The sequence below is a fragment of the Kazachstania africana genome, chromosome 5 (genome assembly GCF_000304475.1).
Source record: "Kazachstania africana CBS 2517 chromosome 5, complete genome".
NCBI classification, from domain to species: Eukaryota; Fungi; Ascomycota; class Saccharomycetes; order Saccharomycetales; family Saccharomycetaceae; genus Kazachstania; species Kazachstania africana.
Window position 1 is genome coordinate 198,728 of NC_018944.1, and position 21,232 is coordinate 219,959.

Genomic DNA, 21,232 nt, shown 5'->3' on the forward strand with positions numbered 1-21,232 from the left:
AAATAATAAGTAATTCATCGAAAAAATTTACATAATAGTATGGTGCATTTTTTACTATTTTATCCATTATATTATCTACCGACGGTTTTATTTAAAGAATGTTAGCAGCAAAAAAACAGGGCGACTCCAGTTACGACGAGAGTATCTAGATGAGAAAACGATGCGATGGTTATCAATGAGTTTCTAATGATTAATTCTAACTGGTTCAATAGCATGTTCATTGGGGAAGTTGCTGCTCGATCCCTTAACTTCTTATGGAACCCTAGGATGTGGTCAAGGCGTGCAGTATCAAGTGGACTATTACTTACTGCGTCCCTTTATGTGTTACTTCCATCCGTTAGCAGAGCTTTTAATGTAAAGAAGGGGCCGTTATCTATAGAGGAATCAAAGAGGTTAGATCGATTTACAACGGGCCTTTTAAACGCTCGAAATGACTGTTTCTTAAACTCTTCTTTACAGGCTTTGGTACCGATTGAGTCGCTCACTACTTATCTCAACCAATTTGTCGAGGCTCTTCATTCGGTAGATGAGGGACAGGTTTTTGAACTTGAACGGTTGGCTCCACTCCACGCGAATCTAATTAAGTTACTTCATGAGTTACAAAGCCTTATTGTGAAACCACAGACTGTTTCCGCCAAAAATATTGTTAAAACACTGGAAGACACTCTTAGGAGAAAAATGTCATCCGATCAGAATGATGCACACGAATTTACTCAAATACTTTTGGAAACGTTGCATTCTGAATATATCAAACTTCAATCCAATATTGAAATAGGCAGCTTTCCATTTGAGGGTGTGTCATCCAATTATCTGATGTGCTTACAATGTAATAAATACTCTCAAACTATTCATTCACCTTTCCTTATGCTTGAAGTTGCTGTTCCAGGGAATTACTCAGAAAAGCTGACAGACTTGATCCTGCATTCTCAAGATGAAATCATCGAAGGATATTCCTGCCTGTATTGTAAAGTAAATATGATTTTGAAAAATGAAAAATATTTGAATCAACTTCCTGAATATTCGCAGGAAGAACAATCAATCTTGAATTTTCTGAGAAATCAGATATTAACATTATACATTAATGATGACTTACCAGCGGATGTGTCATTCTATGTGGACCATTATAGTAAAAATGGTTGTGTCACGGCCAATTTCAAATCAAATATAATAAAGAAAAACGCAGTAATCAAGGAACCTGCTTCGCTTATTGTCCATCTGTCGAGATCTATTTTTAATGGAGCCACTATAACAAGAAGCGCATGTAGAGTGGAATACGAACAGTCTTTGAATCTGCAAAGGCAGGTGATGATCAATGATGCATTTGAGCGTACTGAACCTATAAAATATGAGCTAAAATCTGTTGTTAAACATACTGGATCTCATGTTCAGGGCCATTATCAGTGCTACAGAAAGAAACCAGATCTTATGAAAGAAAGAAATACGGATACTATCGTCAATCGTTCTCCCATGATCAAAAAATATTCACAAGATAAATTCGATGCATCAAAAATCGAAAGCATTATAACAGGCACTTCAAAAAGGTTATACAAACGCATTAAATCGTTGGCGGCTTACCCATACTGGCATATATCAGACACAAATGTCAAAGAAGCCAGAACAACTGATGTTCTTTCCGAAGATAAATATGTTTACATTCTATATTATGAGAAGGAAAAGCCATAATCTGTATATAAGTAAATATAAGAAACGGAAGTACTAGACTTATCCCTGCATGTCAATATCCATATCATCATATTCCTTGTCATTATCAGTAGTTGATAACCTGTCATACTGTAAAAAATCGACATCGTAGTCACCTTCGACATCAAAATGATTTTTCGGGAGAAAAGTAGACTGATACCATCTCAGCCAAGTAAAATAGATCATCTGTCTCCAATCAACCCATTTCACCATCTGTGAAGCCTCCATCTTAATCCATTCCGCTATCTTGGAAATGAGTATCCCATTATCCAAGTATGATTCTTCTTCTTCTGAATCCTGAAACATGAGAAGCCTATCCCTAACAGATTTAGGAAGATCAACACGACTTGGTACGATTTTTGTAACAGCTACGTCATTTGAAGATGGAGTAGTAGGAGAATTAGCATCCAAAGAGAGATTCGCAAAATCTTCTATCAGCTTGCGTCTCTTATAGTTCCCAATGCCTATTGGATCGGGTGCATGCTGTCTTTTGTGCTTGAACAGCCCCATTAGACCTTCTTGAATTGTACAAATTACACAAATTCAACTATACGAGACTCAGTTATACAGGCATGGACCTTTAAGCAGTCATAAATAATTCGTCCCGGCTAATACACATACAAGCTAGGATACTTCACCGACTAAATCAGAAGCTGTACGCTGCTATAAACAGACTTAAATATCTACTATTCTGATTATAACTTCATCTCGTTCTAAAAGTTCGAAGGTTCTAGATATTTTCAGTTTTTCAATTGGAAACGTAATGCGTGAAATAGATCAAGAAAAATTCAGGTTCAGGGAAGCGTGACATAACTTAAAGCTCCAGTGGCACAAGACCTCTTTGATTAACGCTAGTTGTTTGTAGTGAATAAAATTGATTTGCAAGCAAGAGAGACTGTTAGGATACTTTCTAGTTGTACAGAGCAAGGAAAAGTTAGCAGCGTCAGGTGGCTCAGTAAAAAAGAGGAGATCGGAACGATAGGGGAATCTTCAGGTGAGACAACTTTTTAAGCCTATATTAGATGAAGTTATTTACTCCTCCTATAACAAATCCCAACTTTGATCCTGCTCAATCTATAAGGGAATCGTACGGTGTTAAAGCAGTTTTTCAAAAACCTGTAATTGTACAAAACGAGAGTGAGCCTTTCAAGATGCTAACTGCTTCGAATTCAGGCAAAAATGATTATAAGGAGGGTCCAAGCACTAATACCTCCGGAGTAGTTAAATTAACGAAGGAAGAAATAGCTGAAATATGGAAGAATACTCAGGAATTGCCCATGGAGTTGTCCAGTATGATTGATGATTTCATTACAGACCTGAAGGAGCCAAAATATGCAAAGCCGCTAAGTATTGTCGAACTTTCCTCGTTATTTCAAGCTTTTTATATTAAATTTGATAAATTTGCATTCCAGTACTTATCCAATGGTGGCAGCTCAGCTGCAGGTGCTCCTACTAATACTTCATCTGGTGGGACTTTCTTCAATGCCAAGGAGACTCTGAGTAGTGGACTGAGTGGGATCTTTGCAAGAAGTAGAAGTGGTAGCAATACCAATAATTTGAGAGGCAGAAGAAATAGAAGATCTTCATCTTTATTCAGTTCTGATTCAAATAATAATGCAACTCAGATGTTGACGCCAGAAGAAATCGGTCAAATGATGAGAGTAAATGAAATTAATAACGTCACAATTGATAGATACTTGGAACTTTGTGAGAATGCCATTTTCAAAAAACTTTTACAAGTGGGTACTGCAGTTTCTTCTCCTATGAAGAAACCTAACTCTAATAATAATATTCAATGCATCAATAATGAGAATTCCTTAGTTGGTCAAAGTTCTTCTGAACCGGAAGCTTTCAACGTCGAAAATCTATTTAGAAATACGCCAGAGTATATTCAGTATAATACGCTGCTAAATGTGAAATTGGGAGGAATACTGAACCTCTGCTCCCATGATAAATTTTCTCTTGAAGATTTCCTTGGTATTTCAATGACTATGGACATAGGGGACAACGAAAGCCTGTTTGCTACTATTGATTCTGTTTTCCACCAGCTGATTGATGAGTCAATTTCCCCCTATGACAAGATGAAAAGTGTATTGCAACTGCATACGGCAATGACAACGGACATTAAACTTATGTCCAATGACGATTATCTTTCCTTACTAATATATTATATTATAATGTTAAATCCACAGAATCTTTTCTTTAATTGTGAATACATCAAGCTGTTTAGGTACAGGAAAAAATTGGTCGAAAACGAGCTTTACGCATTGACAAATCTAGATGCTGCACTGACATTTATTGGGAGCCTGACATTAGAGGATTTTTCTGAGGATTTAGTAGCTGAATTGGCTGAATGTGAAAAGAAAGTGTTTGAATGTAAGATTTCAGATAAAGTCACTTTGCCTGTTGTAGATACCAACAATTTCAGAAATGGGAGTAATGGCTCTTCCAAATTATTGCATACAAGTACGGAACCGATGATTCAAAATAATTCATACGAAAGATTTAGGGCAGTTTTTGACTCTTCGTTGAGGAGTGTTCTCGGGAAAATGAGGTCATACACACCTCCTGCTGTTACAACCCTGTACAAAAAGTATTCCCAAACTTCAATTGAAATAGAGAGAAGTTCAGTTTATAGTAATAGTAGTCATGATAAATATTTACATGTCCAACGGTCGAACAGTAACAATAAACATAGACAGATGGATTCCATTAATTCGATTCTATTTAATGCAACTATGCCCAATGATTGGAAAAAATACAAGGATTCTGAATTTGATAATTTGAAGATTACTGAATTGAAGGAAATTTTTGATATCTATCAGAAATTAATTTCAAAAAATGAGCAATGCAGTAATTACAATCTATAAAGCAATGTATATGTATATATATATATATCTATGAGCTATGAATTCTTTTTCCGTTCCCCCATTTTAGAAGGAACATATGCAAAATTGTGATCGCAAAGAGGATTTTATATTCATCTTTCTTTGTCTGAATTATTAGACTGTAGATAAATAATGGATAACGTAATGAAATTCATTGATTGTGTCTTGATCAATGTGACTTGTATCAGTTGGTAAGAAATAATTTTCAATTTTTATCAAGTTTGTTAAGTTTTGTAAAGTTTTCTTTGTGTAAGTCATTGATTTACTTTCATTCTTCAGAAATTCAATAAATTTCACTTTCAGTTCTATATCAGTTGTCTTTGACAATAAAGTGTTCCAAAGAAACATTTTATCTTGGTTTATCTTCTTCTCGTAATTCAGGCCATGTATGACAGGGAAAGATAATTTACCTTCCGTAATATCTTCACCAAAACCTTTATTGACAATCATATCGTCATTTAAAAGGTTCAAATAGTCATCTCTAACTTGATAAACAACACCGAGTAAATTGCACAATGGAACCAACGACTTATTTTCGTCATTAGATTGGGTCTTAGTATATGTAGCTACTTTTGCCATCAATTTAACCGTCAATCTGAATAAACCTCCTGTTTTGTTAATTACCATATTGAAGTACATTTCTTCTGTGGGTATGATAAAGTGATCTCTCCAATAAATATCTAGACCTTGACCACGATGTAAATTGAGTAATTCTGTATTAAAAATTTCGTATAATTCAGAAGTTAATCGTGGTTTGTCTAGCTCATCGAGTTCTGATGGTATTAGAAGTGGTATAATTTCCATAGCTTTGAAGTACATGTAGTTAGCAGAATTGATGGTCATTGGGGATCCAAATACGACGTGTGATGCTTTCAAACCACGTCTCAAGATGGAATTATCTTCAATATCGTCAATTAATAGTGATGAATTATGTAAGATTTCTATGATTTGATTCAAATTCATTACTAAATCCTGTGGTAAGTGGAAAAAGATTTTATTTAATATGAGGATCAACTTCAATCTGAATTTTTTGCCTTGTTTCTGTGTAAGATGAGTGTAGGGTTTTTGTAATATTGATTCGTCAGAATCACACCAGTAAGGTTCGCCATTAATCAGTTCTTTCAACTTGGAAGTGTCCATTGCAAGTGGGACATCCAATGAGGAGGAATCAGTGTCAGTCATTCTGAGTAAATTTGTTGTGCACGTAAAAATAGAGATAAATACTGTACTTAGATGATTGAAATAGGTAAGAATATGAAATCAAAAGGAGAAATCGAAGGAAGACACACACTTATGCAGTAAACCCACTTTACAAATTGAAAAACCAATACACTAATTACCGTAGAACACCTTCTATCTTGGTACTTTCACAGACTTTATATACACAAAAATGGGGTTCAGCGGTGAGACTAAAATGGAATTTTTAAGTTTTTCAACGCAGAGAAAATTCAAAAATCGTTGATGATTATGAAAATCAAGCCCATAAAGTGAGAGATGAGAGATGGTTTGATGCCAGCCAATGGGAGGGCGTATTTCAAGTCAAATTGTAGAGCGGGATGTTTTGGAACTTTGTGGGCCTGTTGTTTGCCTGTTTCTTGGAGTGTTTGAACTTCTTTTTGCCCTTTGCAGGCCATGCGAGACTGTTATCTCTTTCCTTCATGAGTTCCTTGTCTAGTTTGCGGCTTATGGATTTGACCTCGTTGATATTGATGTGATTTGAGTCTAGCAGGTCGACTCCATTTGCCACGTTCTTGGCACGGTCCCCTGGGCCATATTTGATGTCCTTGATGTCTTTGATATCCGTTATATCGATATTATGGATCCGAGATATTTGGTTCAATATTTCTTCCTTGGTGAACCTTGTTAGGTTGTTCAAACCCATGAGATGGGACATGGAACCCGGACTGGTCTTTGAGACGTACGTTTCTGTCGCATCGGCATTGGCTTCCAGCTTCTTTCTATGGGAGATCAAAGTTTGCAAACCTTGTGAAATCCTTCTTAGATTTTTAATGTCGCTAGGTAATCTTAGAGCCTCGAAATGTTTGGGGCCCATATATTTGGGACCTGTCAAATCCTTGTAGTACAGTTCGTTTTGAAGCACAATGAGTCTATCCAAACGAGCCGCATGTGATTCTAACATCTCCACGTCTACTATTCTGGAATCGTCATCGACATCATTACGATCTAGAAAACTTGGTCTCTTCAATTTAACAATCTTCACGTTCGACACACGACCCTGTGATTGCACTACCGGTTTCGAGATCCTCAACAGTGGCTTATTCCGTCTTGGTATTATCTGGAGCGGAATATCCTTAGCCTCCGTCTTCACTCGAGGCAAATACGATCTAATGGTATCATCTCCTGCCGATTTTACGTCCGGCACCTCTACACCCAGTTGTTCGTCGTGATCTTCGTCCATAGAAGAGTAATCCACCTTCTTCCTTTTTCTCAACTGCATCCCCACAAGCAAGTCGATCTAACCAGACCTTATCAATGCTAAATACTTATTTATTCACACCAAATTTAGTATATAAAATTTCTTCTTTTCTTCTTTTTTCCTTGCGATGAGCTTCTCTCGAGGAAATTTGAAAAAAAAAGAGATCTACATAGTATCGAAAACAGCGTTGTTGACAAAATAGTCAGCCAATTCTGTAGTATAATGAAACTTAGGATGGTTGTCTGGCAGTCTGATCAGTAGATGCACGTGCGAAATCGCTTTAATACTCTGCAAAGAGACATAGTTGATGAACCACGCGTAGTCTCTTTCCTTTTCCATGTCGAACTTCACATTGAGTGTCTTAGCAAAGAATTCATCTATCTTTTCAGTCATGGTCTCATCTTTCTCATCACCTTGCATGTAGATGGGCAGCTTGATCTTGGACCATACTAATAGATGCACCACGCGAGGTTCAAACTTGTAGGGGAAATCATTCACCGTGACTTTGTAATAGTCTTCCTTGGAAAATGAATGTTGGATCTTATCGTCATTCGTGGGGTATTTAACGTTATTTAACTCATCCAGCTCATTCTGTTTCCAATCTAGTTTCTTCAGCACGTAATCATGCATCGACAGCTTCAATACATCTCTTACATAATCCTTATGTTTATGGTACTTTGCTGTTTCTGATTGCGATCTCCTCAAAGTAGGTAATTCTCCAGTGTGGATGTAGTGTTTGATCTCTGTCCAGGAAAGGATATTGTCTTCAGTCATTGCAGTCATCTGGTGCTTGTCGAAGGGGGGTCCCTGCCTGTTACACTTCTTTTAACGTTTCGCAAGAGAGGCTGTCTTATATAATAACGGTCAAGATATTTTTAGAAGTGAGCCTTACGGATCACTGTGCTCCTAAACAAACAAACTACACAAAACAAAAGCGCCTAGCCCCACAGTGTGAAATCATACTTTGATAGACCCTTGACTATTTTTAGTATGGGTAGTGGTACGTTTCCTGTCATATCGCTGAAACCAAGTTACAATTCTGTCATTAGAGGTTGTCCTGGTATTCCTGATACTTTACCAAGAATGGAATGTCAATTGCAGGTGAAATCGAACAATGGTAAACCGATCAATGTCTCTAAAATAGAAATTGTGTTGAAAACGGTAGAGAACATCCATAACTATAGTATCCCCATGAATGGGAGTACTGGACACGGCTCTTTAATTGATGCTTCCAGTGCTAAATTGATGATTTCGAAGAAGGCAAAGAACAAATTCGAGCACGTCTCGACACATTACAAGAAAAACATAATGCTCAATAACAAGAATAAGGAATTGCTAGGTCTGGATATCCCTCTGACTATAGCTCTTCCCAATAATATCAAAGAGACTAATTATAACAGAAGTTTCGGTAGTACGGTGACCGTATTTGAATGTAGTGTGCATTATGACGATAACAATCACATTAAGTCGTTTAATCAGATTGTTAATGTTGAGAAATTCAATTATCTGTTGCTACTGGTCAAGGATTCAATCAAGCCCATAGAAAAGACAACTTTTTCTATGGATAAGAAGTTCAAGATTAGTTACAAGATAAAAAATCCTGTACTCTCCACACATGATACATTGCACCTTTCATTACAGTGTAAGTTGAATGATCCTTACACTGCTCATGACACAACTCTTTTCAAAAATAAGAAAAAATTGAGGTTAAAGAAAGTTATAATTGATTTGAGAGAAATTGTACAAGTTCATGATCTTTCTAACACAGAGGACCCAATTGATTACATTGTTGGAAGTAAAGAAAACATACTGCAAAGTTATGTAAGGGAAGTCAATGAGATGGTTTCATTAAACGAAATCAGCATGGATTTTGCCTTGAAAATACTGACAAAAGATCCCAATTATGACAACTTCACTAGAAGTAATCGTGACATCTCAACAAATTCGAACAGCCGACGCAGTTCAAGCAATAAAATTGAGACGACTCTCCTAACGAACAAGAACAACAATATACCGATTGAGTATCATACTTCTACGACCACCGCAGGTAGGCTGTTTTCCATTCTACATGGTATTACAATAAAATTCAAATTTAGTGGTTCAAATAAAAATTTTGAAATTACAGATAATAATGTAACAATTTTAAACTATTCTAAATCGAACTTGAGACAGATAAGAAATTTCATTGTAGAAGAGAAGAAGACAGCTGCATTTGCTCAAAAATTCTACAATAATTTTGGTGGAATCAGAGTGAAACAGAAATCTGCAAGCTCAACGAACAATACAATATTAGAATATCCAGCTTTACCGCCTGTGATTCATTATAATGACAAGGAGACGCTTGAGAAATTCCATATTGAATATAATTCTTCATATAAGCCCCCACAGCGTATTCCAATTATCGAATGACGTTGGTTGTACTATATAGACTTTTTATTCGCATAGATTTATCTTTCTATGATTGTATTGAGTACATTAGCTTATTTAGTTCTTCCCGGATAATAATGCAAAAAAATGTAAAGGTATCTTTGCTCATACAGTAAAAAGCTAATATAAAAGGGTCATGAATCAATGTCTGGCAAGGCTCCCATAAATTACTATAGTTCACAGAACAGCACGAGGAATTTCTCCTCGAAATTATACCAGGAAGTCCCATTATTTGATCCTTTAGGTACAACAAATCAAGAAAAGGAGACAGTTGAGATGTTATCTGAGATTTACTCCATTATAATAACGTTAGACCAAGTTGAAAAGTCTTTTTTGAAGGATTCCATAACAGCTGATCAGTATACAAATGTGGTGAACAAGTTATTAGCTCAATATAAGACGTATCTGTCAAATGAATCAGTGCAAGATGAGTTTGTAGACCCGGATTCCTTTAAGAAAAAGTATAATATAGTGGCATCCAATGCAATTACAAGATTGGAAAGGGGCATTCCAGTGACAGTAGAACATGCTACCCAACCTTCAAGTACAAATAACAACACGACATCTGCTAATTTCAATGCGAAAGATGTTGCAGAGGCAACTGGTAATTTCATTACGGTGATGGATGCATTGAAGTTGAATTATAAGGCTAAGGATCAGTTACATCCATTGATGGCAGACTTACTGCTCAGTATAAATAAAGTAGACGTGAAAAAAGATTTTGAATATAGAGATAAACTGGTTAGTTGGATTATTAATATTAATAAACTGGGTATTAATGATGAATTAAATGATGATGAAATCAGAGAATTATTATTTGATTTAGATATGGCATATAAAAATTTTTATACTTTATTAGAATAGATAGCATACGATTCTACTTGGATAAAAAGTCTTTCCCTTTTATTTTGGCCTTAAATGCTTCTAGCATCTTTAAAGTTTCCTTCTCTCTATCTGTCTTTCGCTTTTCTACTATGCCTTCTTCACCAGTAGATTTCTCTTCGCTAGGATACTTTTTATTAGAAACATCACTTTCTTCTTCTTCTTCTTCTTCTTCTTCTTCTTCTTCTTCTTCCACTGCTTCTATGTGAGCGTTATCGTCTTTGAATTTTATCAAAGGAGACACTTTCATTGCGACAATGTCTTCCACAATGTCGTCATCGTCATCATCGTCGTAGGACAACCGTACTCTTTTCCCTTTCTTCTTAGCAGGTTCCTGGAGAGATCCTACTTTATCATTTGTACGTTTACTCGTCGATATATCATCAAAATATGGAATTGTCACCTCTGTAGACTCTATCACTGCAGGGTACAAGAATTTCGACTGCTCATCTTCATCTAATTCCCCCTTCAGAATGTCTCTGAAAGTGTAGATAGAGTCACCAACAATTTTTCCAAAGATACTAACGTGTTCCAAATCAGAGACAGCCACCCATTCATTTGTGGTTATGAACCAAGTATTACTTTTGAAATTCCACGCTACTATACCATCTTTTGAGAAACTTAACCTTGGGTTATATTCCCTGGAGCGTTTTTTATCCGTAAAATACCCGCATACCTCGACATAACGATCTTTCTGATAATTGTTCAAGTGGCAACCATTGTATTTGTTGCCGTTACAGTCCTCGATGAACATCCTCGCCAAACGGGGACATTCCTTCGCCCACAGTTCGATATCCAGTCTACCTTTCGTGGTATACACAATACATTTAGCACTTGTAGCAGGTTCGAGCATCCCAACACTCGGAATAACCAGCTTCCAGACGCTCAGATAGTATTCGATGCTTCAACTTTAATAGTGATGATGATGATGCTGTTCGGGTAATCTGTCTAATAAAGGTTTTTCCATGTTTTGTTGCAGTGAAAAAAAAAATAATGTAGTGAAGCTTTAGGAAAGCTAAGTCATTGATATACAAAGATATAGAGAGATCAACTGTGCGGTCAATGTTATCAGTGATTAGGGCGTCTACTAGAAGATCAATTCTTCTACCACTTTCCAAGAGGACGTTAAGTTATTCTAAGCCGCTCCTCCAAGGAAAGAAGAAGAAAGATGTTAAACAATCAAAATCCATATTAAATGATGATCTATTGTTTAAAGCAGGGATGGATGTGGATGCAAAGCCAGAGGAAACGCATCCTTTGCATGAGAAGAAGACTAAGAAGTATAGAAAGACTACGACTGATATAAAAAGAGAGAGATATTCGAATTGGTTTTATATCTTTTCATTCTCTGCATTAAGTGGTACAGCCCTGTATATGACGAGAGATTGGGATTCTAACGAATCCGAAGAATGGAAGGCTCAAGTAGCAGATGGTTACACCCCAGAATTGATGTATAAGAGATTTAAGATCAGGTTCAATTCGATGTTCACATTTTTCCAAGAACCACCATTCCCAGATCTTTTACCACCACCTCCTCCAGAACCATATCAAAGGCCATTGACGCTAGTGTTGAGTTTAGAAGATTTGCTTGTGCACTCCGAATGGACACAAAAGAATGGGTGGAGAACCGCCAAGAGACCTGGTGTTGATTATTTCTTAGGTTATCTATCACAATATTACGAGATTGTATTATTTTCATCAAATTATATGATGTATAGTGAGAAGATTGCTGAAAAATTGGATCCTATACATGCATTTATTTCTTACAATCTTTTTAAAGAGCATTGTGTTTATAAGAAAGGTAAACATATTAAGGATCTCTCTAAATTGAATAGAGACGTTAATAAAGTGATTATAATTGATACAGATAAGAACAATTATAAATTACAACCTGAGAATGCTATCCCTATGAAACCATGGAGTGGGACAGCTGATGATGAATTAATTAAATTGATTCCATTTTTAGAATATTTGGCAACGCAACAAGTTAATAATGTGAAGCCAATTTTAAATAGTTTCCATGACAGATACAAGCTTTCTGATGAATTCAATGAAAGAGTAGTTAATTTGAGAAAAAAGTTTCAAGAAGAGAATAAAACGAAGAAGAATAATAATTGGGCTTTGAAATTTTTGGGTGTCTCTTCCAATTCTAATGCTGGCAAGTTTCCCTTGGATATGATTCGTGAAGAAGGTGAAAAGAATTATGTTAGATTTATGAAGATTATTGAAGAAGAGAAAGAAAAGATTAGAATCCAACAGGAGCAGATGAAAAATCAAACGTTTACTTTGAAAGATTATGTTGAAGGAAACATACCAACACCGGAAGAGCAAATGCAGAAGCAATTAGAGCAACAAAAGGAGATTGATGAATTGTACGAAAAGCAGAAACGTGAGGGACAAGAGAAATGATGGTGAAGAATACGTCTTTTTTGTAAATAGATTTGTATATATAGATAGATATTTACCTATTATTAGGTAAAGAAGCTTTACCTCACTAAAAATAGTGCTGAGAACGAACTGGAACAGTGTTTCTGATCGGTGTTAGTAAATGCTGACTGTCCCTCTGTGATTGCTGTATCGTAAGTAACTCAGTCAGATCGCAGACTTGTACAGATAAGATGAAGATTGACGTATACACGAACATACAGACCCGCGTACTACACGCGAGAACACGAAGACGCGTTAGCCATAGAAGTCAAGCAGTTTAGGCTCGAGTTACTCAAAGTGGACATAGACTTTTGTGCCAAGAACCAATCTTAATATGGAGTAGAGTGGAGCAGGTTGTATGTGATGTGCCTCCAATAAATGGCTATACGCTGTTTTTCTTCGCATGGCCACGAACAGTGCGTTCCGCGGAAATGACATGGCCTACATCAAAATTTGGGAAGAAAAAATGTCTCACTGTAGAGGATGAGCAATGTGGCGACTGGCATGGATTAGCGTCTGTGGGAATGGTGACACTATCTAGCAGTGCAATAATGGAGATTTCCCGATATATATTAACTCCTAAAGTGCAAGTAACAAGCTATCCAATTATATCGAGTCTGACAGGAATAAAAGTCTCAATTTCTTGAAGCAGAGGGACTAAGGAGAGCGTGGCTACACAAGAAAAGTCTCAGAATATTTCAGCATACGAGAGACTGTCCTCGTGCCCACTCCAACGAATAGACAAACTAGCCTCTTCTATTGTATTCGACTATATATAGCACTACACGTTGCCACTCTGCTCCTTGTGCACCCCAGAATTTTCCAGTTGTTCCCTCAAAGAAAATGGTCGCAATTTTCTATGCGACGGAGAAAAAGACTCGTAGAGCAACTCAGACCCTCCAAGGGCCATCTAATCTGCCTTCACGTCTAACTGCAAAAATCGACATCAATTAAAGGAGAAGTGATGCTCCCACTTGCAAGACTAACTGTAACCTTTCTGGTTCTGCACACCATCGCCTATGCTAAAAAATTTCATTTTCTAATATACATTACTTTTAGCTATATAATGCCAGTATCTTGTCATCGTATCTTTCATCGACTGGAACCTCAAATGTACATACGGTTCCGTAACTGAGTAAAATCAAAAACTGTCTTGGTAGATACTCTTCTCGTACTACTTAAAGTCACAATGCTACGAATATCAAGAAAATTCTCAAGAGTTGCTAAGCTCACAGTATTATTCCTATGCTTACTGACTATTTTCATCGTTACAACGTCTAATTATCAGCAAGACACTCTAGACTCATATAAGTCCAAAGTTAAAAGCTATTTGAATTATTATACAAATGGTAATATGCCCACAACGCATGTGGCCGAAGAAGAAGAAGAAGAAGAAGAAGAAGAGGTGGCACCATCAAGTCAAGAAGCACCTTTGTTTGATAATGACGACGATGATAATAATGATGAACTAGTTGAAGTCCAAGAACAAGTGGAAAAATTCGATACAATTCAGGAATTCTACGATGAAATCTTTAATGCAATTATCAGTAATTCCCCAACTGAAGAATCAAAGAAAGTTTATGGTAAAGAATGTATCGTAGACACAAGTATCGGCGGGAGACCAGGCGATCATAAGGACTGGCATAAATTGACCTACGATAATCTTTCTAAATGTCTACAACTTTCAGATGAAGAGGTCGATATGTTACACACTAAGCACAAAAGTTACGTCAGTGCAATTAATCAGATAGTCGAAGATTCAAAAGAGCTTCTGAATGGCCAGCGTACCAAAAAGAACGGTATAGTAATGGTGGGCGGTGGTAAATATTCTCTACTGTCGCTACTTTCTGTAATGACAATTAGAAAATTTGGAACTACTCTGCCAGTGGAAGTTTTCATTCCAAGAGATGATGAATTGAAAGGTGATTTTCAATCATTTTGTAATGAGTTATTGCCACAATACAATGCAAAATGTATCTTCACATCAAATGTCCTATCAGAGAAGTTGATTGAAAATTTCCACTTTAATGGCTACCAACACAAATCATTGGCACTCCTTGCATCGTCATTCGATAATATTCTCCTACTCGATTCTGATAATCATCCAATTAAAAATTTAGATAGTATATTCAAGGCTGAACCTTTCGTTAAAAACGGTATGGTTCTATGGCCAGACTTTTGGAGGCGTACAACTAGTCCAAAATTCTATCAAATTGCAGGAATTCCAATCAATAAAAATACTCGTGTACGCAATTGTATCGATGATTTGACCCCATTGGAAGTTTATAATAACGAAGAAATAAATATCTATGATGTTCCATTCCACGATACAGAAGGTACTTTTCCCGATATGTCTTCCGAATCAGGACAACTACTAATTAATAGAAATAGGCATTTGAAATCTATTCTATTGGCTCTATACTATAACTATAATGGTCCAGCTTGGTATTATTCAATTTTCTCACAGGGAGCTGCTGGTGAAGGTGATAAAGAAACTTTTATAGCAGGTGCGCACTTCTATGGATTGCCTTACTATCAAGTAAAAACCTTCCCAAGTGTTAGCGGTTATCACCAGCCTGGAAATTCTGAGTTCCGTGGTGTGGCCATCTTGCAACACGATTTAGTTCAAGATTATCAGAGATACCAAGAAGCCTCTATTGGACTCGGGAAGACCTATGAATTTCCAGAGAATGTGACATATGATGAAAATTACTCACTAGGCACATTTTATAACAAGTATTTTGATGGTGGTAATAATGAACCCGACGTGAAAGAGGTTGACTTCGCTTTTGTACATGCCAATTTCCCAAAATTTGATCCAGTATCCCTGGCGGAAGGTAGCTCCTTCATATTTGAAGGTCAACATTTTAGGTCATTTACAGACCTAACAAAACTGAACGGCTATGATATTGAATATGAAAACTTTGTCACATTGCATGATTTTGTTTGTGTCAATAGAAAGTACTTCCCTTACATTGAAAAATCCATAAGTAAAGAAGAATACGAGAAAATGTGCAGGTACATCTCTGATAGACTACAATTCTTAAGACTTTCTAAGGAGGCCGATCAGAATAACGATGTGAAAATGGTCAACGTGACCAAATATAAGTAGGCCTGATCAACTAGCCAACTTGTCTTTAAATATCGAACATATTGGCGCTGATTATTTACAATAATATTTGTTGGTCTTGCATAATTATATTTTAAAATTTTTTAATATCTATAAGTAGCATAATAGGTTTGGAATATTCATATCAGAAATATTTTTCTAAGTAACTACCACTTGCATTATAACTGAACCCCTTGAACACATCGGTAGATTGTTTCTCGATAGGGAGACCTGCTGAAAGATAATCATCTTCATAAGACATTGAAGTGAATTCTATGTCGAAATTTTCAGCCAATTCCCAATCTGTGATGACGGGAACGATTGGTCCCACAGTAGTTCTTTGCAAATCTCCGTTCTCTAAAAGCTTCCAATCGATTTTTCTGAATATAAAATGTGACTGGAATTTTGTGATGCGTTGTTTACCTGGTTTCTTCTTCTTATTGTTTGGTTGTTTAGTATCATATGGTTTGTCTTCACTCCAGTATTTATCAACATCCCACCTCTTTGTCTTGTCCTTTTTCAAAAGCCAATTTAACATGTCCTTCATACCATCACTCAAATAAAATGGTATTCTTGGGCCTTGTTTGTCCTTTTGAATTTTATTTAAAATGACTTTGTGGTTTGTTCCTGTGTATGGTGGTTTCCCTACTAGCATATCAAACAATAAGCAACCTAAAGAATACCAGTCACAATTTTTGTTGTAGGGTAGGCCCTGTAAAATTTCGGGAGCTGCATATTCGGGCGTTCCTATAATGGAATGCAATGTATAAATATCCTCAGGAGAATTGAGCTCAGTACTTTCATTATCACTAACATTATCGACTGCTTCTTTACTTAAACCAAAATCAGTAAGAACCAGGTGGCCACGTTGGCTAAGAAGACAGTTTTCTGGCTTCAAATCTCTATAAACAATACCGTTATCATGTAAAAATTTTAAGGCAACACTAATTTCAGCTGCATAAAATGCTACTGTATCTTCATCTAATGTACCTCGCTCTTTCAAGTGGAAAAAAAGCTCACCTCCAGGGATATACTGTAAAATAAGATAAAGTTTTGAATGGTCATGAAATGAATAAAAAAGTTTGACAACATTTGGATGTTCCAATTTGGATAAGATTATTCTTTCCGCAAAAGTTCTTTCAATACGCTTTTGTAAAGTTGTAGGATCTTCAGAATCTTCTCTAACTTCTTTTTCGTTGATTAGTATTTCAGCTTTCTTTAACTGTTTCATAGCATATAATTTATTTGAATGGTGATCTTTCACGAGGACTACTTTACTGTATGCGCCTTTCCCCAGGACTCTTATAGGTTTGAAATCTTGTATCGATCTCGATATGTTCTTGCCATCATTATCGAAATCGGTTATTTGTATTTTGGAAGCAGATACACTAGCATTTGTGTCGGTGAAAGTACCGTCGTTATTTGAAATTGAAACTCTTCTTGTATGAATTGGATTCAGAACTGGAAATTTTGCCAGGACAGAAGATCTCCTCCTACCACTTGTGGAGGTCGACAGTGACTTCAGTTCAAGCCTTGATTGAAAGGTATCTGCTATCGCATGTTCGCTATAGTCCATAATTCTCGACGTTTTTGGAGAACTTGGTGCGGAAGTCACCGCAAGCTTTTCCAACTCTTCGTCTAATGAGAAGATCATTTATGGATAATGTTGTTGTAAATGATAGCAAAAAAAAAGAAGAATATACTCAGGACGTCTGTCGACGGAGAAGCATTCAAAAAGCGTATGGTCTATCAGTGATGATGATGTTAATGACATGTGAATTTTGCTGTTGACTAAAGAGTAATTTTTTTTTTTTCATTCAATACAGCGAGATGAGCTTGAAAAATATTGTATGTATTTGATAATGTACATATATATAATACATAGAACGGGTTCTAGTAAGATTTACTTAACAGTTTCATAATTTGGTTATAAGTCTTTTCGTTATCGATGAAGCCTCTGGTGTGTAGAGCTTCAAGTAGAGTTTCGATCAATTGTATGATTTCCCTTTCATTCAAATTCATCAGTATGGTAGATAAGACTGTTTCCACGGTGATTCTATGTTCACTGATGAAAGTTTCGTAGTATAAGTTGGCAAATGATCCCATTAGGAACTGACAGTCGACTCTGTCGGTGATACCACCGTGACCTGGGATGGAATGTCCGAAATCTTTGACTTTGAAAGTTCTTTTCAAACCTGATGCAAAGAAACCACCAAATGGAGCGAACAAAGAGGCAAAAGTTGCCAAATTTAAAGCATGGAAGTAAACTGGTTTCAGTACTACGGTGTGGAGACTGAATTGAGTGAAGATTTTCAAAGGTGGTAATTTGTAAGTTTGAGATAAAAAGATTGGATTCAAATCACAGGTCAATCCAGTGAAAAAATTGGTTTGTAAATCATTAACTGGACAAGTTAAGTAGCTGTATGGAGATAATATTCTTGTTAAGATGATACTTGCCAATGCGGTGAAGAACCATGCACCGATGAAGCCTTCCAAAGTCTTCTTTGGAGAGATTTCGATCAATTTGGTACGACCAAATGTGATACCACAAAGATAAGCAAAGATATCATTGACGATAACTAGACCGCATGGTAATAAAAACCAAAAGATACCGTTTAGAACGTTATTGATGATCAAATGTGCTTGTGTGACGACAAAGACTAGGACCATGTGGGTAGCACAGAGAGAACCGAACTGAAATTTCAAGTGACCTTTTCTTAAACTTGCAACGAAGATAACGAAACCGAGTAAGTAAAGACAATAACAAATAAACTTGTGATTTGATGCGATGAAAGCCAACGCTCTGTACTTGAAGAAAGTCGTTTGGAAGAGTTTGTAAAGGGCTTCGCCGTCGAGGAAATAGATTGTGGTGAACAAGAAGTACCAATTCAAAGTTCTAGTCAGAGGCAATTTTTTTTCACGACTGGATTGTAAGGTGACGTCTATGATTTCACTGAAGGTGGCGACCTGACAACCTAGGATCAAAACGACACACCATAAATGACCTGCAGCCAAAGTTAAAAAGAACCCTGCGATCATAACAAAGGTCCATACTGTTCTTATAATGAAATTGTATTTCTTGCTTTCATTCGGTTTAGCATCCACGGTTGCATCTGAACGCTTAACGTTCTTGGACTTAGACCTCGACTTGGACTTGGATTTAGGTCTCACTTCTGCCATTGCTAATACGAAACACTGAATATGCAAAGAAGGTACTGATTATACCAATGAAGCAGTAATTCACACCAGTGTTTGTTTTATTTACTTTGAAATTTTGTCTCGTGAAAAATTTACTGCCAGATGAAAAAAAAGCTGTTTGCCCTCTCCAGCAAGAAGTAGAGCATGACAAGATAAGCTGCTGTATATACTATTTATACTTGTGCATGCCGTTTCCCAGACGCAGCATTCTGGCTTGAAGAAGGTTGTCTTGTGAGACTGGTAGACTGGTGGTGCAACTCTTGTGCTTGTAGGACTGTAGATTAAATATACCATGTAAATTTATTGTCAGCCAAGATTTGAATGTGAAATTTTCAGTATGGAAAAAAGAATGAGAGATGCGATGAGCAAGAGGAAAGAGTAGTTTAGTTTAGTGGAAAGCAGTCTGATTATGTCCAGCACGTCGAGAGAAGATGTCGTTGATGTCTTGAAGTTTGTGGAGAATGCACAGGGGAAGTTTTTACGGGACGATTTGGATGTCTGTGAGTCGAAATTGGGTGGTGTAGGTGTTTTTGCAAAGAGGGATCTTCCAGCGGGAACTACGTTGCTACAATTGCCCAAAAGTGCTATCTTTTCTGCATCTAATAGTACTATTTCGAATCTTCTCGTTGAAGAGGAGATAGACGGTGTCCTGGCCTTGAATTTGGCATTCATCTATGAAACTACCGTTTTCAGAGAGAAAAGTCATTGGTATCCATACTTGAAGAGTATTCAAGTGGTGGATTCACAAGGTAACATTTCGGTGCCTCCAGGGTACTGGAGCGAGGAGGCTAAGGATCTACTGAGAGGTACTACTCTGGACACATTGTATGATGCATTATCACCACAGCAAGAAGTCTATGAAGGTTTTGAAATATCGTTACATGTAGCAAAGAAGTGGAATCAGGAGTTCAGTTTGCCTTTACCGGAGGAGTACTTCCAAATCAATGATGATAACGATCAAGAAGAGATCGAAACTAAGTTTTTGAAGTTTGTTGCCGTGGCGTATGCCTTAGCATCACGAGTCTTTGAAATCGATTCGTTCCATGAAAGTGCATTGGTTCCCGTTGCAGATTTGTTCAATCATCACGTAACGGATCCTGATGTCAAATTCATCACTCTGTTCGATGTGTGTGAATTATGTGGTGAGCCTGGTATGTGTAAGCATTTGATTGCAGAAGAATACGAGGCTGCCCAGGAGGAAGAAGAATTGAGAAGCAATACAAAGCAGACAGATGGTGTGTTAGATGAAGATATGATCAAGGAATTAGAGGCAGAGACGGTCGATGTAGAAGAAGAAGAAGAACCAAAAGAAAAGACTTTGAATCCCGACGAATGTGTTGATATCGTTTTGGATAAGGATGTAAAGGCAGGAGTTGAGATCTTCAATTCGTATGGTCCATTATCAAACGTTTTCCTACTTTCAAGACATGGGTTTGCCGTTGAAGGCAACCCTCATGATATCGTGCACTTCGGTAAAGAAATGGTCAAGCTGGTCAAGGGCAACCGGGTCTATAAGGAAAGGGCTACTTGGTGGCGCGATCAAGGCTACAAGACGTTCGTCAGTTGGTTGAAACAGTACAGAGAAGAAGAAGACGACGACGATGAAGAAGAAGAGGAGGAGGAGCAAGAAGATCATGACCATGCTAATTGCACGGATCACGATCATTCCGACGAGAGGTGGCTCTCACAGCTGGACGTAGACTTCTATGGAGAACCCACTCCACATCTGTGGGCCATTGCGAACCTCCTGGCCATGAAAGAACCCAAATACCAGAAATTCGTCGCACAGCTTGCCAATGAGACGACCGCAACCACGATTTCCGCACTTGAGGACCACACCAATACAGCAACCAAGAAGCTCCTCGTTCAATTGCTAGAACTCAAACGCATACCTGGTCCAGCTAATTTCAATCCGCACTTGAACCTCTCCCAGGAGACTCTCTCCCACATAAACAACCTACTCGCAGCGGAGACTGCCATCCTGACCGGGGCCACAGAGCATCTGTCCAACTGATATATACTAGTCTAAATAACACCAATTTAACACTTTCTATACCTCATCGCTGCAATGGGCATCGCCCACACACCGCATACAAGTCTGCAAAGTGAAAAATTTTTCACCGGCGCAAGAAAATGTTTGAAATATTTAAGCGAAACGAGATG

The 21,232-nt window shown here is 37.2% G+C and overlaps 14 protein-coding genes across 14 annotated transcripts; 7 read left to right on the top strand and 7 right to left on the bottom strand.

Moving 5' to 3' along the window:
- Window positions 1-186: 186 nt before the first annotated feature.
- Window positions 187-1,683, top strand: UBP16 (putative ubiquitin-specific protease UBP16; the record flags this gene model as incomplete). Its single annotated transcript, XM_003957333.1, has 1 exon — window positions 187-1,683. The coding sequence occupies one exon, from the start codon at window positions 187-189 to the stop codon at window positions 1,681-1,683; it is 1,497 nt and encodes a 498-aa protein (XP_003957382.1).
- Window positions 1,684-1,722: 39 nt separating this feature from the next.
- Window positions 1,723-2,211, bottom strand: KAFR0E00940 (uncharacterized protein; the record flags this gene model as incomplete). The annotated part of the gene is made up of 1 exon (XM_003957334.1): window positions 1,723-2,211. The coding sequence occupies one exon, from the start codon at window positions 2,209-2,211 to the stop codon at window positions 1,723-1,725; it is 489 nt and encodes a 162-aa protein (XP_003957383.1).
- A 512-nt stretch (window positions 2,212-2,723) lies between these two features.
- Window positions 2,724-4,571, top strand: MUK1 (guanine nucleotide exchange factor MUK1; the record flags this gene model as incomplete). Its single annotated transcript, XM_003957335.1, has 1 exon — window positions 2,724-4,571. The coding sequence occupies one exon, from the start codon at window positions 2,724-2,726 to the stop codon at window positions 4,569-4,571; it is 1,848 nt and encodes a 615-aa protein (XP_003957384.1).
- Window positions 4,572-4,703: 132 nt separating this feature from the next.
- On the bottom strand, window positions 4,704-5,729 carry BTS1 (farnesyltranstransferase; the record flags this gene model as incomplete). Its single annotated transcript, XM_003957336.1, has 1 exon — window positions 4,704-5,729. The coding sequence occupies one exon, from the start codon at window positions 5,727-5,729 to the stop codon at window positions 4,704-4,706; it is 1,026 nt and encodes a 341-aa protein (XP_003957385.1).
- Window positions 5,730-6,123: 394 nt separating this feature from the next.
- On the bottom strand, window positions 6,124-7,047 carry KAFR0E00970 (uncharacterized protein; the record flags this gene model as incomplete). Its single annotated transcript, XM_003957337.1, has 1 exon — window positions 6,124-7,047. The coding sequence occupies one exon, from the start codon at window positions 7,045-7,047 to the stop codon at window positions 6,124-6,126; it is 924 nt and encodes a 307-aa protein (XP_003957386.1).
- Window positions 7,048-7,191: 144 nt separating this feature from the next.
- Window positions 7,192-7,800, bottom strand: HTC1 (Htc1p; the record flags this gene model as incomplete). The annotated part of the gene is made up of 1 exon (XM_003957338.1): window positions 7,192-7,800. The coding sequence occupies one exon, from the start codon at window positions 7,798-7,800 to the stop codon at window positions 7,192-7,194; it is 609 nt and encodes a 202-aa protein (XP_003957387.1).
- Window positions 7,801-8,016: 216 nt separating this feature from the next.
- RGL1 (Rgl1p) lies at window positions 8,017-9,435 on the top strand (the record flags this gene model as incomplete). Its single annotated transcript, XM_003957339.1, has 1 exon — window positions 8,017-9,435. One exon carries the CDS (start codon window positions 8,017-8,019, stop codon window positions 9,433-9,435), a length of 1,419 nt encoding a protein of 472 aa, XP_003957388.1.
- Window positions 9,436-9,597: 162 nt separating this feature from the next.
- On the top strand, window positions 9,598-10,317 carry VPS28 (ESCRT-I subunit protein VPS28; the record flags this gene model as incomplete). The annotated part of the gene is made up of 1 exon (XM_003957340.1): window positions 9,598-10,317. The coding sequence occupies one exon, from the start codon at window positions 9,598-9,600 to the stop codon at window positions 10,315-10,317; it is 720 nt and encodes a 239-aa protein (XP_003957389.1).
- Window positions 10,318-10,330: 13 nt separating this feature from the next.
- Window positions 10,331-11,188, bottom strand: CWC27 (putative peptidylprolyl isomerase CWC27; the record flags this gene model as incomplete). The annotated part of the gene is made up of 1 exon (XM_003957341.1): window positions 10,331-11,188. The coding sequence occupies one exon, from the start codon at window positions 11,186-11,188 to the stop codon at window positions 10,331-10,333; it is 858 nt and encodes a 285-aa protein (XP_003957390.1).
- Window positions 11,189-11,397: 209 nt separating this feature from the next.
- On the top strand, window positions 11,398-12,744 carry TIM50 (protein translocase subunit TIM50; the record flags this gene model as incomplete). Its single annotated transcript, XM_003957342.1, has 1 exon — window positions 11,398-12,744. The coding sequence occupies one exon, from the start codon at window positions 11,398-11,400 to the stop codon at window positions 12,742-12,744; it is 1,347 nt and encodes a 448-aa protein (XP_003957391.1).
- A 1,207-nt stretch (window positions 12,745-13,951) lies between these two features.
- On the top strand, window positions 13,952-15,874 carry KAFR0E01030 (alpha-mannosyltransferase; the record flags this gene model as incomplete). Its single annotated transcript, XM_003957343.1, has 1 exon — window positions 13,952-15,874. One exon carries the CDS (start codon window positions 13,952-13,954, stop codon window positions 15,872-15,874), a length of 1,923 nt encoding a protein of 640 aa, XP_003957392.1.
- Window positions 15,875-16,016: 142 nt separating this feature from the next.
- On the bottom strand, window positions 16,017-17,525 carry YPK3 (putative protein kinase YPK3; the record flags this gene model as incomplete). Its single annotated transcript, XM_003957344.1, has 1 exon — window positions 16,017-17,525. One exon carries the CDS (start codon window positions 17,523-17,525, stop codon window positions 16,017-16,019), a length of 1,509 nt encoding a protein of 502 aa, XP_003957393.1.
- A 239-nt stretch (window positions 17,526-17,764) lies between these two features.
- On the bottom strand, window positions 17,765-19,051 carry CDS1 (phosphatidate cytidylyltransferase; the record flags this gene model as incomplete). The annotated part of the gene is made up of 1 exon (XM_003957345.1): window positions 17,765-19,051. The coding sequence occupies one exon, from the start codon at window positions 19,049-19,051 to the stop codon at window positions 17,765-17,767; it is 1,287 nt and encodes a 428-aa protein (XP_003957394.1).
- A 427-nt stretch (window positions 19,052-19,478) lies between these two features.
- Window positions 19,479-21,083, top strand: RKM3 (protein-lysine N-methyltransferase; the record flags this gene model as incomplete). The annotated part of the gene is made up of 1 exon (XM_003957346.1): window positions 19,479-21,083. One exon carries the CDS (start codon window positions 19,479-19,481, stop codon window positions 21,081-21,083), a length of 1,605 nt encoding a protein of 534 aa, XP_003957395.1.
- Between the last annotated feature and the right edge of the window lie 149 nt (window positions 21,084-21,232).